The sequence below is a fragment of the Dermacentor variabilis genome, chromosome 8 (genome assembly GCF_050947875.1).
Source record: "Dermacentor variabilis isolate Ectoservices chromosome 8, ASM5094787v1, whole genome shotgun sequence".
Classification (NCBI taxonomy): Eukaryota; Metazoa; Arthropoda; class Arachnida; order Ixodida; family Ixodidae; genus Dermacentor; species Dermacentor variabilis.
In genome coordinates, this window is record NC_134575.1 from 62,405,453 (window position 1) to 62,420,442 (window position 14,990).

General features: G+C 45.5%; 1 protein-coding gene across 13 annotated transcripts in view; it reads left to right on the top strand.

Annotated features, from left to right (window-relative positions):
* The first annotated feature begins 204 nt into the window (after window positions 1-204).
* LOC142590271 (uncharacterized) overlaps window positions 205-14,990 on the top strand; it is a 45,031-nt gene continuing 30,245 nt past the window's right edge. For 3 of the 13 annotated variants that reach the window (XM_075702233.1, XM_075702236.1, XM_075702240.1), the window contains exons 1-2: window positions 205-324; window positions 12,833-12,868. In XM_075702233.1, the coding sequence (XP_075558348.1) occupies window positions 285-324; window positions 12,833-12,868 (76 nt within the window). In that variant the 5' untranslated portion in view covers window positions 205-284. Of the gene's footprint in view, window positions 325-12,829; window positions 12,869-14,990 lie in introns of all 13 variants that reach the window. The other 10 variants (XM_075702232.1, XM_075702239.1, XM_075702238.1 and 7 more) reach the window with 9 other exon arrangements.

Here is a 14,990-nt window from a genome sequence, read left to right on the forward strand (position 1 = left end):
CACAGCTTTGGCGTACACAGCAAAGGGCCCAATTGTCTGGGGAGGTAACGTGAGAGGCGACATGGCACGAGGTCCTCACCTGGTGTCGTGATATTTGAATGTACTTTATGCGACCTATATTTTGGCATTTGTATAGAGAAGAGGCCTTCAACGTGAAAAAGAAGATGAAAGGATACTAATTTTTTAACTAAAATTCGCGGAGTAGAAAAAAGACCCTTGTAAAAGGCTTGTAAACGGGATGGGGCACACTTTTTTGACAGTTAGAGAATCGTGGGCGAAGAAGCATGAAACTCTCGTTATTTTTTGCCGTCATGGCTTGCACAGGTGCGTACCAATTAATTCATACATTCTACAGTGTAGCGTACCTATTCCTTACTCCAGATGTATTTAGACCAACAAGAATAATTCGTTTCTGCAATGAAAGTATTTGTGCTTCCTTAGAAATAACGGTTTCGTGCAAAATCCATTTGTGCTGCTGAGCTCGCAAGAGCAGCTCTGGCTAAGCATTAAGTAAGCTGTTTGAGTTGAGGATAGAAGTATTGAATACCATAAATATGCATCAAGACATATAATATCTTAATGTCGACGCAACTTTAGGACTCACACTGTTAGTGAAGCATTACTCGTGTTCATGCATCGCGAGGCAATGCAAGTAGGATAGTTTTAAAGTAAGACATATAAAATCTGGTTATTCAACAAGGGATCTAGTCTCGTTTTCTGCTCTTCCTGTGAATATAGTAGTCCAAAATTTTCGTTTTGTTTTATAGATTTGCAGGTACAGCTATGCAAAGACGCTCTTCATAGAATGATGTGCCTTCGACTTCATATCGGTCCACTATGTTGCATGTCTCACATCTACACTTCAGCGTTTCTCGTTTTTTGTAACTATCACTATTGTGCAAATAGTAGAGCTGACATATATTTCTTCATAATAAGTTCTAGACAAGGGCATCCCTGGTTGAATTAGAAATTCTACAATAGCTGATGTTTTCCTACCGGGGTTATGAGTACGGGACACCTAGTAGGAGACCTGCGTGCCGGACTGATGCTGTGGTGGTGGTGGTGGTGAATTGTAGCAACAGGCGGGTTTAGCCTGGCGAACAAGGCAAAAATTTTCGTTTTGTTTCATAGATTTGCAGTTACAGCTGTGCAAAGACGTTCTTCATAGCATGATGTGCCTTCGACTTCATTTCGGTCCACTGTGTTGCACGTCTCACATCTACACTTCAGCGGTTCTTGTTTTTTGTAACTATCAGTATTGTGCAAATAGCAAAGCTGACATATATTTCTTCACAATAATAATAAGAGACTGATGCTAGCCTAGAAGCTGTAATTATGTTTACGTGTCCGTCAATACTCATCTTTAGGTGGATGTAATATTGCAATAAAAAACAGAACCCTGACAGTGCACACAGCGAAGATTACGAACAGATTAAAGTCCAAAGTACAACCAGGCAACTAAAGCTAGAAGGGGGACGAACGTGACCCAATTGAACTGGAGCTCCATGAAGCACATGCATGAGCCATTCCAAGAAATTTGCAAATAAGCCGACTGTTTACTTGAATTTCTGTTTGAAAGGACAGTGTTGAAAGTACAAACCTCGCTAGCACTACTATCTGAATATAGTGACGGACTTCTTACAATAGCTTGGGTTGGGAAATGAAACAATGAATGTGAAACGGTACAGGAAGGGGGGCATGACCATGCTCCGAAAAGATGGTTGCAGGGAACTAAATATGCTCGGAAGAACGAATCGAGAGAATGAGTGAGAAGAGGCACGTAGCGAGTATTTACATACAGGCGGTATAATAAATTTACTGAGTTTTAGATCCCAGGGAGAGCAGAATATTTACTCAGCCTAGGGCGTAGCTTGAATTTAGAGCTGCTACCTGTACCGGTGTACGGGCTCAACGCGCTTCACTACTCTTTTACTGTTCAAAAACAAAAACTGCACAGAAATAGAGAATTTTGTAGGAACTCAGATCCAGTAATTTTGTAACGTAAGCGGCGCCTCCCTACATATAAGAAAATAAGCCGTCAGAATAAGACATTGCAGCAGAGCTCATCTCACGATGACTCTCCATGGTAATGCAATTCGCATTCGAGCGATATAGCGACACACCGCATTTCTGTAGTAAATTTGGCGTAATATGTGTAGTTGTCATCCCGAGACTTCTGGTACTTTCGGTACTCTGGGATGTGGCATAATCAGGTATCCTCCCATGTTGCTATGGCGCTTGCTTTCCATAGAAGCAATTGAACATGGCGGCACGACGGCGTCTGTATGACGCTCATGCACTAACCACTTAGGAATGAAAAAAAAGAAATTACTTCGACAGAACGACAAAGGCGGTATAACGACGACAGTATGATGACAATGAGATGACAATTATCAAATGATGATGAAGCTGTAAGGACCACAACGTCACGACGACGACATGAGGACACTCGGATGATGATGATGGTATGGCAACCAGATGACGAAGTGACAATGACGATGACAAGGGCATGACGACGACGATATGACAACGTATGAATGATAGGAGCACTGTTTGAGGGCGACACCATGACGAGAATGACATGACAAGACTGGCATAAGCGCGATAGAATGACGAATAAGGATTGACGTCGATGCAACGACAAAGGCAGTACGACGACGACGGCAAGATGAGAAATGAATGGCGTTACTGAAATGATGACGATGGTAAAACGACAGCGTCACGACGACGGCATGAAGTTTAGATTACGGTGGTAGAATGACGACGACAGAACGGCTTCACGACCACGGTACAACGACGAACGCATGAAGATGACTGTATGGTAGCAACACAATGACGACGATGGCATGACAACGGTATGAGGACAAACGGATGACGACCATTGTAAGATGACAAGGGCATAACGACTGTACCACGAAACCTTTATGACGACTATGGCCTGGCGACGATGGGTCATGACGACGGCATCAGGAGAGGCGATTGATTGGCGAAGCTGTTGTGAGCACACACGAGCACATAACTAGTGTTCTCACCATGAGTAAATACCTAGTGGCACAATTTGTTGGAGAACTTGGCCCACTGCCTTGGCGTAGGCGGCGTGACGACGGTAGTATGGCGAGAGACACGTGATAAAACTGAAATGACAACGGCTGGCTCACCATGATGGCATCACCAGAACGATCACATACGCAGTTTGAGGAGCTATTAGACAGCCTTGCCCACTGGGTTGGCGTAGAAGGCGTGACGACGACGGCATGACGAGAGTCAGGTGGCAAAGCTGGAATAACGAATATGAAAGGACCATGACGTAATCACGATCATGAGTGCAATGCTGGTGGCCTAAGCAGACAGACAGCTTGGGTTACTTGGTCAGCGTAGGAGCCTAGACCGACAGATGTGCTCAAAACGCCTGAAGCAGGGAAATGACGCTAATCTCATTAGTAACCAAAGTATGATGTGTACTCTATACTCACTTCTGTAGAGAGTGACGCAGAATACAGTGTTAAATGTAAAGTCATCGATAGAATACCTATTTTGATGACGAGATTTGTGACCCAAGTGCGGCCACATTGCATAGGACTTGTTGGCTGTGCACTATTTATTGCCAGCTGTCGGAGACGCAAATGTCAGAAAACACAGCACGGTACTAAAACCATTAAAGCGCAGTTGCACCACCCTCTTGTCGAGTCTCTGTTCTCTAACGCTGGTACTGCAATAGGCCAAGGCATATAATTTTACTCTGCCGGAAATAGAAAGAAATCTGGCAGAAACCACCTGGCGGCGAATTTCCACGTTAATGCGATTACCATCGAAACAAAGCAGCGACACACGGTATCGCCACTCTCAAAATGAGCATGAGGGGAGCTGGGCTCCTGAGCAGCTGGACATTTTTCTCGCATAGGAGGCTGCGCATGCACTTCGCGGCCGTACGGCCACATGTCGCAGCGTGTCCAAAGAAATGTCACAGGCGTGAGCGCCACACGAAGCACAGTCACCGTCACAGCGTAAACTGGAGGATTGCACCCGTCGGAGCTCCATTTTCAGCAACACGCCCTAGAGCGTTCATAACTTGTGAGGAGGCGCGATAACGTGTGCCTAAGAGCAAACACAGGTATCCAGAGTACACGGTGCACATGCGACATCCATCGGCCTTTGGCACGATACGATGCTGTTGATGATGATGGTCATTTATTTTCTACCCATTGGAAGCTAGGCGGCGACAAAAATAGTCACCTAGGTTTCTTGAGTTGACCACGTCCAGCTACATGCAACATGCAGCTACTACATGTCGACACTACGCGGCGCGCATCTAACATCACATGAAAAGTGGCTCGATGCGACACAAATGACGACAATGATGATGATGGATTATTCGCATCCCTTGTTAAATGGGTGGTGATCAACATTTAACCAGTCTGCTTGATATAATCAGTTATACCATACATGTTTTTCATTCTTGGATTTTTTATACATCTCGTTAATCGTTTTCTTTAAGATGTCGTGCGTGACGTCAACCCTGTGTGTAGCCAGAGAACCTACGTTGATAGAGCAGGTGGCAAATTGGTGGGGCTCATCGAGAAGTGCGAAACAACTTTACATGATCGTGTCAAAACAGTGTTGACTGAATCTATGGAATTCGTCACGCAGTGCTCTATCTGGATTTGCGGAGGCGGGCTAGAACGTGAAGTGGTCTTCAGCTTTGTTCATGTAAAGGCCATCAAGTGAAGGGGCTCGACTCCTGAAGGTTTCCGCGGCGAGGCTGCCGAGCCGAATTTTCGGTTGACCGCAATGAGGTTGCTCGCGTAGAACCCGTCGTGCCTGATTTTCGGCGGCACGCACTTAAGAGTCCCGGTGGCGAACGCGCTTCATTTTCAGCAACACGCACTAGAGGGTATTCGCGGCGCAGTCTTTTTGAGTGCTTTTCTTGAAAGGAAGGAAACTTTCCGCAATACATCTACGGTGACATGCGGCTTGTGCTGCTGTCTGCACAGTGTTGTTCTAGGCCCGACGTTGCCTGGTTGCAGCCTCTACGAGTCGCTTCTTCAGTAGTGGTTCGTACCTTGAGAAGAGGTAGCATTGCGAAGAGGTAGCACAAGTAGCGAGACTACAAGGCGCACATGTGACATCCCTTGATAAGTGTGACGATGCTATGCAAGTGAAAATTTGAGGGTACAAAGTATTCAGTGAGCAGGAACAGTAACATGAACGGATTGTTTAATACCGCGCGGTGGTCAGTTCTCCTTGTTCCCTTCGCTTCTTGTAAACAGCGGTATGTCTTCCTTCAGTGATTGCACTTGCTGCGCTACAGAGGCGGAATTTTCCACGCTTTCAAAGTGTATCGTCTAAATGTGAATGCTACGCGGGTGCATGCACATAACATTGAAACACGAATCACTTGGATAAGTATGGCTTTATGCACGCCACAATATGTGACTGCAATGCAAAGTGAGCACGTATCGAGGCTACGCGGCGCGCGTGTAACATCGCGTGGTTTCCCGAGCACTAGACGATAGCTGCAACGAATACCGGACACCGGCAATGGACACCATCACCAAGCGAAGCGGGCATTCAAATGAGCTCATGACAGTTTACGCTGTAAAGAGCGCGAGAGAGGCTCTGTTGCTTCATGACACGTTTCTTAGAGTTCGCACGCAACGGCGCGCTATGCTTTTCGGAAGCCTTGCGCACGCTTCGCGGTGGCGGCCTTAGAAACCATTGAGTGGGCTTAGAGAATCGCGAAAAAGGAATCTCGCTGTAGCCAAGAGCCATACATGCCTCGCCTTGACGGTGGCAATGCGTTATGTCATAATATTGGTTCAATTTTTAGCGCATTGCCGTCGACAGGCATCGTAAGATGATCTCTGTTGCAATTTTTATAGTCTTAACATCCTTAAGGAACTTCACACACTTCCCTAGGGTTATGTATGTATGTATGTATGTATGTATGTATGTATGCATGCATGCATGCATGTGTGTGTGTATGTGTGTATGTATGTATGTATGTATGTATGTATGTATGTATGTATGTATGTATGTATGTATGTATGTATGTATGTATGTATGTATGTATGTATGTATGTATGTATGTATGTATGTATGTATGTATGTATGTATGTATGTATGTATGTATGTATGTATGTATGTATGTATGTATGTATGTATGTATGTATGTATGTATGTGTATGTATGTATGCATGTATGTATGTATGTATGTATGTATGTATGTATTTAGCTAATCGTTTCCTGCAATATGGGTAACTGTAGTCCTTCTCGAATGGCTGGAGCATCGCGCTGCCCTGCTGAGGGAACATGGCTCGGAACTAACCATCGGATGAACTTGAGTCACTATGTGAAAATGTGTACATATGTGTCGCACTTCAACGAACCTCTTTCCGGCCGACACGAGTTATTGTAGATACGGGATTGGGTATGTATCGCTCTCCAATGGTACGTTATGACGCCGACTTGGAGAACTTCGTATGCGCCAACCGGTCGGTCTTGGTCTTCAGTTAACGTATTTCACGCCAACCTGGGTAAGTAGGTATGTGCCACTAGAAATGCTTGCGGGGATACTTTTAGCATTTTATCAATATGACAACAGAACATATTGGCACGGCTGAAGCGAGTTATGTATCTGGTGTTGACTGAAGTGAGGGTCCTTTTCCGTGTTTCCTTGGCAACTCTCGGTGCCACCTAGAGACGCCGCCGCGAAACGTGTGCGTTTCCTCCGAAGTGCATGTGGCGCTGGTGCGCGTGACAGCTGAGAAACGCTCCTTGCGGCAGCCCCCGTGCACCTCTTTTACCCTTCTTTCTAAACCTGCTGCGGGATGTAGCGGCGCTCCCAAGCTATACACGAGTTGCCTCCGGGGCAAAAAGCGGCGTTCGCCGGTGCATGCAAACGTTGAGTATTTTTTCTTCGCTCGTCACACAACCATTGATACATACTCAGTGACCTAAGTTGCCGGAAGGTTAATCTAAGAGTAGTACATACCCTGTGCACTCATGACACAGCTCAATAAAGCGTTTGCAAAGAAAGACACTGATTGAAAAACAGCACCTACCCAGTGCATTTGTGGCGCAGCCTGCTTATGTGTCGAGTTGCCGTACTTCAGGAACGCTTGGGACGTGGGTTCCATTACGCTCAGCTTCAGACAAATTTAAAAGAACGCATTGCCGTCGGTAGTCATCGTGAGATGGGCTACGCCACTTCTAGGTTCATGCTTTTCACAGCGTGTTTACAGGAAGTATTCAGAGACCTGGATTGGGAAGAATTGGGGATAAAAGTTAATGGAGAATACCTTAGTAACTTGCGATTTGCTGATGATATTGCCTTGCTTAGTAACTCAGGGGCCCAATTACAATGCATGCTCACTGACCTGGAGAGTCAAAGGAGAAGAGTGGGTCTAAAAATTATTCTACAGAAAACTAAAGTAATGCTTAACAGTCTCGGAAGAGAACAGCAATTTACAATAGGTAGCGAGGCACTGGAAGTGGTTAGGGAATACATCTACTTAGGGCAGGTAGTGACGGCGGATCCGGATCATTAGACGGAAATAATCAGAATAAGAATGGGCTGGGGTGCGTTTGGCAGACATTTTCAGATCATGAACAGCAGGTCGCCATTATCCCTCAAGAGAAAAGTGTATAATAGTTGTGTCTTACCAGTAATCACCTACGGGGCAGAAACCTGGAGGCTTACGAAAAGGGTTCTGCTCGAATTGAGGACGACGCAGCGAGCTATGGAAAGAAGAATGATACGTGTAACGTTAAGGGATAAGAAAAGAGCATATTGGGTGAGGGAACAAACGCGAGTTAATGACATCTTAGTTGAAATCAAGAAAAAGAAATGGGCATGGGCAGGACATGTGATGAGGAGGGAAGGTAACCGATGGTCATTAAGGGTTACGGACTGGATTCCAAGGGAAGGGAAGCGTAACAGGGGGCGGCAGAAAGTTAGGATGGCGGATGAGATTAAGAAGTTTGCAGGGACGACATGGCCACAATTAGTACATGACCTGGGTTGTTGGAGAAGCATGGGAGAGGCCTTCGCCCTGTAGTGGGCGTAACCAGGCTGCAGCTGCTGCTGCTGCTGCTGCTGATGATGATGATGACTTCTAGGTCTTCTACACCATCATAATGGCAGTCTTTTCAGGAGTGGAACAGTGCCGTGGCGTGTCATCGGCGATGCACGTAAGCGTACGTCGTTGTTCCTACATATCGATCATTTGCAACTAGAGATCACAAGACCCAGTTGAATACATTTCCATCGTGAACCACCTCGCTCAACACTGCTGTGCATGATCAGACATCAGACACATTTCATGCATGACGAAGACAAAATGACCACGATGGCATAAAGATGTTTGTATGACTGCGAAGTATTACTGATAATGGCATGATAAAGACAAAGACAAAATGGCAGTGCAATAATGACACCCCTAGTACGACGACAATGACGTGACGACAATGCGATACGGGTAATATGATGGCGCTGACAGTACAAAAACGAAGGTGTGATGCCGAAATGTCGATCCTTCTACAAAAACGATCGTGTGATGCAGGAAATTATGACACTGCAATCACGGGACGGTGAAACGACAATACGATGATACTAAAATGATTTAAGAGGTATGATGACACCGGAATCATACCTGTGGTATGACGATGGTGAAAAGACGATGACAACAGGGTGTGGAAGATGGCCTGTTTACAATGGGAACCAGTAAGTCAAATTGAAGACATTGGTGCGCCCACAACGGCATGGTGACGACTGCATGAAGACGATGCACTGATAAAATTATATGATGACGAAGGAATGACGACGAAGATGTGATGACGATGGTGTGCCGAGAACGTGATGCCGATGCTGAAATTGGGCCGTGGTATGAGGACAACAGCATGGCATTGACGGTGTGATGAAGGGAATGACGGAGATAGAATGACGACGACGGCATCGGGATTCTGAAGGTAGAACGACTACGGCAGAATTCCGAAGATCGCGTTGCGACAAAGGCATGACAAAAATGAAATGACGACAGTGGAAGCAATACAAGAAATGGCCGACAATAGAACGAACAGGACGGCAATGCGTTAAGAGAAATAGAATGACGACGACCGCATGACAATGAGAGCGTGTTGGTGACCGAGCTCCCGTCCACGCTTACGTACATCAATTGCCGCCGCGGGCTGCGTCAATACGTACTATATTTGGTGTTTCTTTACACTGTCCATGATACCTGCCAATCAGCCAAGAATGCAGTCAACAGCCAGCAGGAATTAAAGCACTTGAATGAAACTACTGGAAAATCAGCCACGCACTGCGCCTATGTGCAAGGCCTCAATTCACAGTATACCCGGTGCGCATGGATTAAAATGGTATGACACGGATGACGTGATGACATTAGATTCCGTTTGACCCATGCATTCAGCATGAGGATCCCCAATCGAGATTACATCCTGTGTTTGCGCGCTCAATGTCTCGTACAAGCCTGTCGACCAAGACTGCAGCGAGGGGCCAGCATGGAGGACAATGTCAAGACGGCAACGGCATTACGACAAAAGTAATTTGGGTATGCCCCACGTACTCGGCAAGAACTACGTCGATTTGCTGATACCCGGAGTTTGTACGCTAAACCTGTTACTGGTCAGTCGTCCAATATTACAACCAGGAGGCAGCAGGGGTGACAGTAGCGTGACGATGGCAATGAAACAAGCCCCAAGTCGTTACTGTGACGCCGTGACGAACATCCTGTGATGGCCACGGCATTACCACAATTGAATGACGGAAATGATGGAAATAACTTACGCATTTACATGAATCACACGATACCGCGGACTTCCTTGATTTGCAGTATATTCGGTGTTTGCACTATGTCCTGTAGCGGTCAATCGTCCTAGACTTGATCCAGGCTCCAACAAGAATGACAAGGGTACAACGACGACATCGTGATTAAAAAATAATTATGAGGTTTTCCATGCCAAAGAAATTATCTTATTGTGAGGCACGCTGTAGGGAGGTATTCCGCAATAATTTGGCCACCTGGGGTACTTTACCGTGCAGGTAAATCTAAGTACACGGGTGTTTCGCTATTCAACCCCTTCGAAATTCAAACGGCCGTGGCCGGGATTCTATTGCATGACCTGGGGCTAAGCAGTGCAACACCATAGCCACTAAGCAACTATGGCAGGGGACGACAGCGCGATGACAGTATCATCAGCATTACGCCCCGCATTTTTGTCAAGAGATATTCGACAAGACTGCTGCCAGCAACCGGAGCAGTGAAAAAGTCAGAGACAAAAGAACTTTCCTTCATACGTAAGTCTCATTGGTTACACTAAGCCCGTCTTTCACATGGTAAATCTTCCAACTAACGCAAACAATATTAATTTGTACATAAGAAAAAAAATTCATTCCTAAACACTGTCCGCGGTGTAGCGTAATCTGTATTGAACATGGCAGTAATTGACCCAATTGAAGAGTAAAGCACATATGTAACGTGTAAGCGTGTCAGAAGTTGGCAGTATAGTAGAAATAAAAAAGGACTAAAGAGGCCATGCTGTGATACCAACAGAACGTTGTACTCCTAATAGATAGGCCGCCTGAGCTGTGTAGAAGCTAAACGTGGAAATGAGTATTGCTTCTCGCCGTGATACTCTTATGTGGCTCTAACAAATTCCGGCACAGCGAATATAACAATGAATGCCACTGTTAATGCGATAAGCATTGAAGCAATGTAGCGACACCGTATTGGCCCCACCAAAATCGCATAATATATAAGGCATTAAGCAGCCTGGCTCCTCTCTCCCGCGCACTACATTACACGCTGTGCAATTTATTCGCACCGGCGTGGATTCCAATCGTGATGCGTATTTGAATATATGTATTCAGACAACATCGTAAAAATAGATATAATGTGGGTTTTATATCGCCTGCGATTGTAGAAATATTCAACGGCCACCTTTACTTTTTCTCATAGAATAGTGGCCCGTACCCAGTAGCTCGTACCTAGTGACCCAAGTTGTCATCAAAAAGGTTTATTGAACAGCTTCACATACGTAGAAGCCTCCGTTGGTGGAAGAAAAAGGCGATTGATTGCCGCTCATACCCAGTGGCACATAATAAGGGACCATAGTAGGCATTAAAGAGGTCTATTGAAGAGACACACATAGCCAGCATCACATACTCGTACACCCAGGTCAGTGTGAAAGGGGTCCGTAGAATAGCAGCGCGTATTTAGTTTCATTTATCCAGTGACGGAAGTTAGTATGAAACAGGCTCATTGAAGAGCGCTACATACCCAATGGCACAGACCCAGTTACTGAATTTGGAATGAAGGCGATTTATTTAAGACCGACATATACCCAGTGACCAAAGTTTAAATTATGGAATTTTGCGTGCAAAAACCACTTTCTGATTATGAGGCACGTCGTAGTGGAGGACTCCGGCAATTTCGACCACGTGGGCCCGTCCTGCGGGCAGACCTCTACTCTAGCGCACATTCTCTGGGAGTGCGAGTCGACATACCCCAAGTTCATCAAGGAGGAGTGGGACTCGCTTCTGCGTAGCCCCGCTCTAGAAAAGCAAATCCTGTCTGTCCGGCGTGCCCGGGACCAGGCCGGTGGGCTAGACCTGCCGGCCCCGACGTGGGACTAGCCGGGTGCGCGACGAGTTCACGGCCTCGCCGGACCTGCAATAAAGTTTCTTCACTCACTCACACACTCGACGACGTGCGGTTCTTTACCCCGCACCTAAATCTATGTACATGGGTGTTTTCGCATTTTGCCCCCATCTAAATGCGGCCATCATTGCCAGGATTCGATCCCGCGACCTCGTGCTCAGCAGCCCAACACCATAGCCAATGAGCAACCATGGCGGGTATGACCAAACTTTGCTGGATGCTTGTTTATCAATCAAATTACCTCAGGACTGCAGTCTGTCGCTGTTCTTATTCGACCATGCACTCCCTAGTGACACAAGTTGACGGAAAAGTGGTCAGCCGAGCATAAACCAACATATGGCAAACTTGAAGTTCTTAAGGAACGTTATAATCCTAATAACAAAGGACATTTGAAATACCAAGTCCACATACAAAACAACTTGCGCACATTAGCACTCTGATGGCATAGTAGAGGGACAATTAAATATACTATATTCCATAAGGAACACAATTGAGTCATTCTGTATGTCCTTGGAGATATCGTGTTCCAGCTTGGTATTAGAGGTTAGCTGTGAATGGCATGTATGCTAAGGTTGTATTGGTGTTTATGCTCAAAGAAACATCAAGAACTTCCGTGAAAGTATCTGAAATTTGGAATTAGAAAGGGGCTGTGTAGCTTGGATATCTTAATTACCTGAACGTGCTAGTTTCATTAGTAAACAACAGAGTCGAAGGCCGTTTATGCATTGAAGCTTTCGAGTTTTCCATTGAGACTGTTACATTAAGAGTGAAATCATACAATTGTGGATTATATCCAATGTGATTTGTCTGAAGCGCTTTGTTGTTTGGTTGCGATAAGAATAAAATACAATCTGAATCTCTTCATATTTCGTGCTGCCGAAACCAACATGTATCTCAAAGCCTACGCCTATAATTAGTAAAGATAAAATATGTTGTAGAACTTATTTTGACCGGAAAACAGTTTCGCATACTAAACAGTAGTCAGGGGACCATCCGGAGAGGCAGGTGTTCGTGTAATGTTTGTCTTTGCATTCAGAAGAAAGAGGTTTGTTGTGATTGCGCATTGGGTAGTTTCTATCAAGTTTGAACTTCATATAACAGTCAACTAAGAATGAAATGTTTATTGAAGCCATATTATTCCTTTGTACTAGCAGAAATCACAAGCACTACGACGACAACACCTATAACTGGTAAGGAAATGTGCTTAATTTTCCTAAGATGTTATTGCCTCAAAAAGCAGTTGAGCCTAATAAACAGAAGGAGCTAAATTAATGCAAAATATTTTTCAGTTTCGCATTGTGGGTCTGTTGCCTTAGGAGCAGAGTAGCTGCGATTGTGTGTAATCTGTATATTCGACTTGAAATGTCTCCTGGAGCTCTGTTGATGTTTTGTGCTCATAAATAGAACAATCGCGGCAATGGCAGCAAGTCAAATTTGAAAGAAAATATACGAATTTTTAGCGCACATGTTTAGGTCTCTTCAATTCGCGTTATATTCAGCCAAACAATTTCAAATTGAATGGTAGGGTGGTCTCGGCGGTGTCGCTGAGCCTCTTCTCGGTGGCAGACAAAGCACTTCCGCCGATTGCGCCACTCATTATTCAGAAACAAAAAAAGTGGGTGTGCATGGCTCGCGAAGAGCGCATTCTCTATCGGAGGTGGCGCAGGCGCAGTAGCAGATGCGCGGCAGGTCCACGCCACGGAAAATGCCTCGTGCGGCACTCCGCTTTTCTCCTCGCCCTTTCGCCATGTTACCCTCCTACGCTTTCCTCTTCATGGTGCTGCTGCACTCTCCGCTTCCGCTTTCCTCCTCGCCCTCTCTTCGCTATCGCCTTTCTTTCATCCCCCGCTACGTCCTGCGTTCCCTCTTTCATCATTCGCTGCGCTTGTTCGCTCGGTTGCGAGGGACACCGAGGACCGCCGAAGCTCAACGCAAGGACGGATGCCGAAGACCTGTGCCATAAAAGGGACTGTATTTCTTGCATGTTATAATAGAGTGAACATACTCCTGCCTTTAATAAGAAGTAGCATGTAGTGTCAGAACTGCAACACAGTTTTTGGTTTTGATTTGAGAGAGGTGTATTGCATTCGGAGTAGAATGCTGCTATTATGTATTATCTAGAATGCACCCAATAATAAGTAACATTTTTGTTGTTACGATTAAAACTAGCCATATGCTGAATCTGTGTTCCTAGAGTGCCGGTGGTGACGCCAAATGAGTCAGACAACGCTTAAAATTATTGACATACATGCAGTGTGCGAATTTCCGTTGACTGAAAAGCCAGTTGGGTATCTCAAATAGAAGGAGAGGAAATGAGCGTGCAGTATATTCTGCGCGTTGTTTTGGCAAGCGCATGCTTATTAGAAACAGAATGGTTGTAGTAGTGCTTCCTCTCAGGCGTATAACATACACAACGATTTTTTTTATTCAACTAACAATGATATGTTTACTTATGCTGTGATATAAAATCGTGCTGACAGAAATGAGAGGTACACCGCAAAAAAAGTCTACATGGGGTAAGGAGAAGGTTGCGTTTCATAAATATTTCATTGCTTTGAAAAATAAGTTAAACGCAGTAAACAGAAGGGTAGGGAACATTCAAGCTAAATATCTTTTCGCATTTGTATAGCGAGATATGTGCGTCATTAGGAGTCGAATGGCTCATTCTTCAATAATAATTGCGCATACTGCAGCAAGCTCGTTTTAAATTGATGCGCTTAAAGGGAAGCTGAAACACTTTTCGAAAAAAAATTTGTTCCCTGTTACATTCTACAGTATGGAGTCCACTGAACACGAATATCTCGTTTCAAACGGGCGGAAACAAACGCAAGTGGCTGTTTTCTGAAAGAAAGCGCGCACCAGCGCCTCAGGACATCGCGGGAAAGCCGCTCTTGCCCGTGATTGGTCGGGACCACCTTGACGTCATTCACAGGTATCGCCGGTCGGCGCCGCCATTTCAGAGCGTAGCACGCTGTTCTGGTCTGGCTTCACAGATGAGGTGTAAGCATTATGGAACGTTCTCGCTGTCTCGGAGAGCTTGTATTTTTGCCGTACATGTCCGAACCGACAGCCGATACAGGAAACGATGGCGGCTACGGGGGCAACGACAATGTTGAGTGTGCCAAGAGTGAGAGCGATGTGTGCGCCTTCTCGAACGTTGGAAATCTTAGCTGGTACATACGTCTTTTCATGTAGCTGCGCGTTTCAATGACGGGAGAAGAAACGCGCTAAAGTGTCACTGGGAACTTGCGGCTGGAAGAATGCCGAAGCACTAACTTCTCATTAGATTGTAAACACGGGTGCAATTCCGCG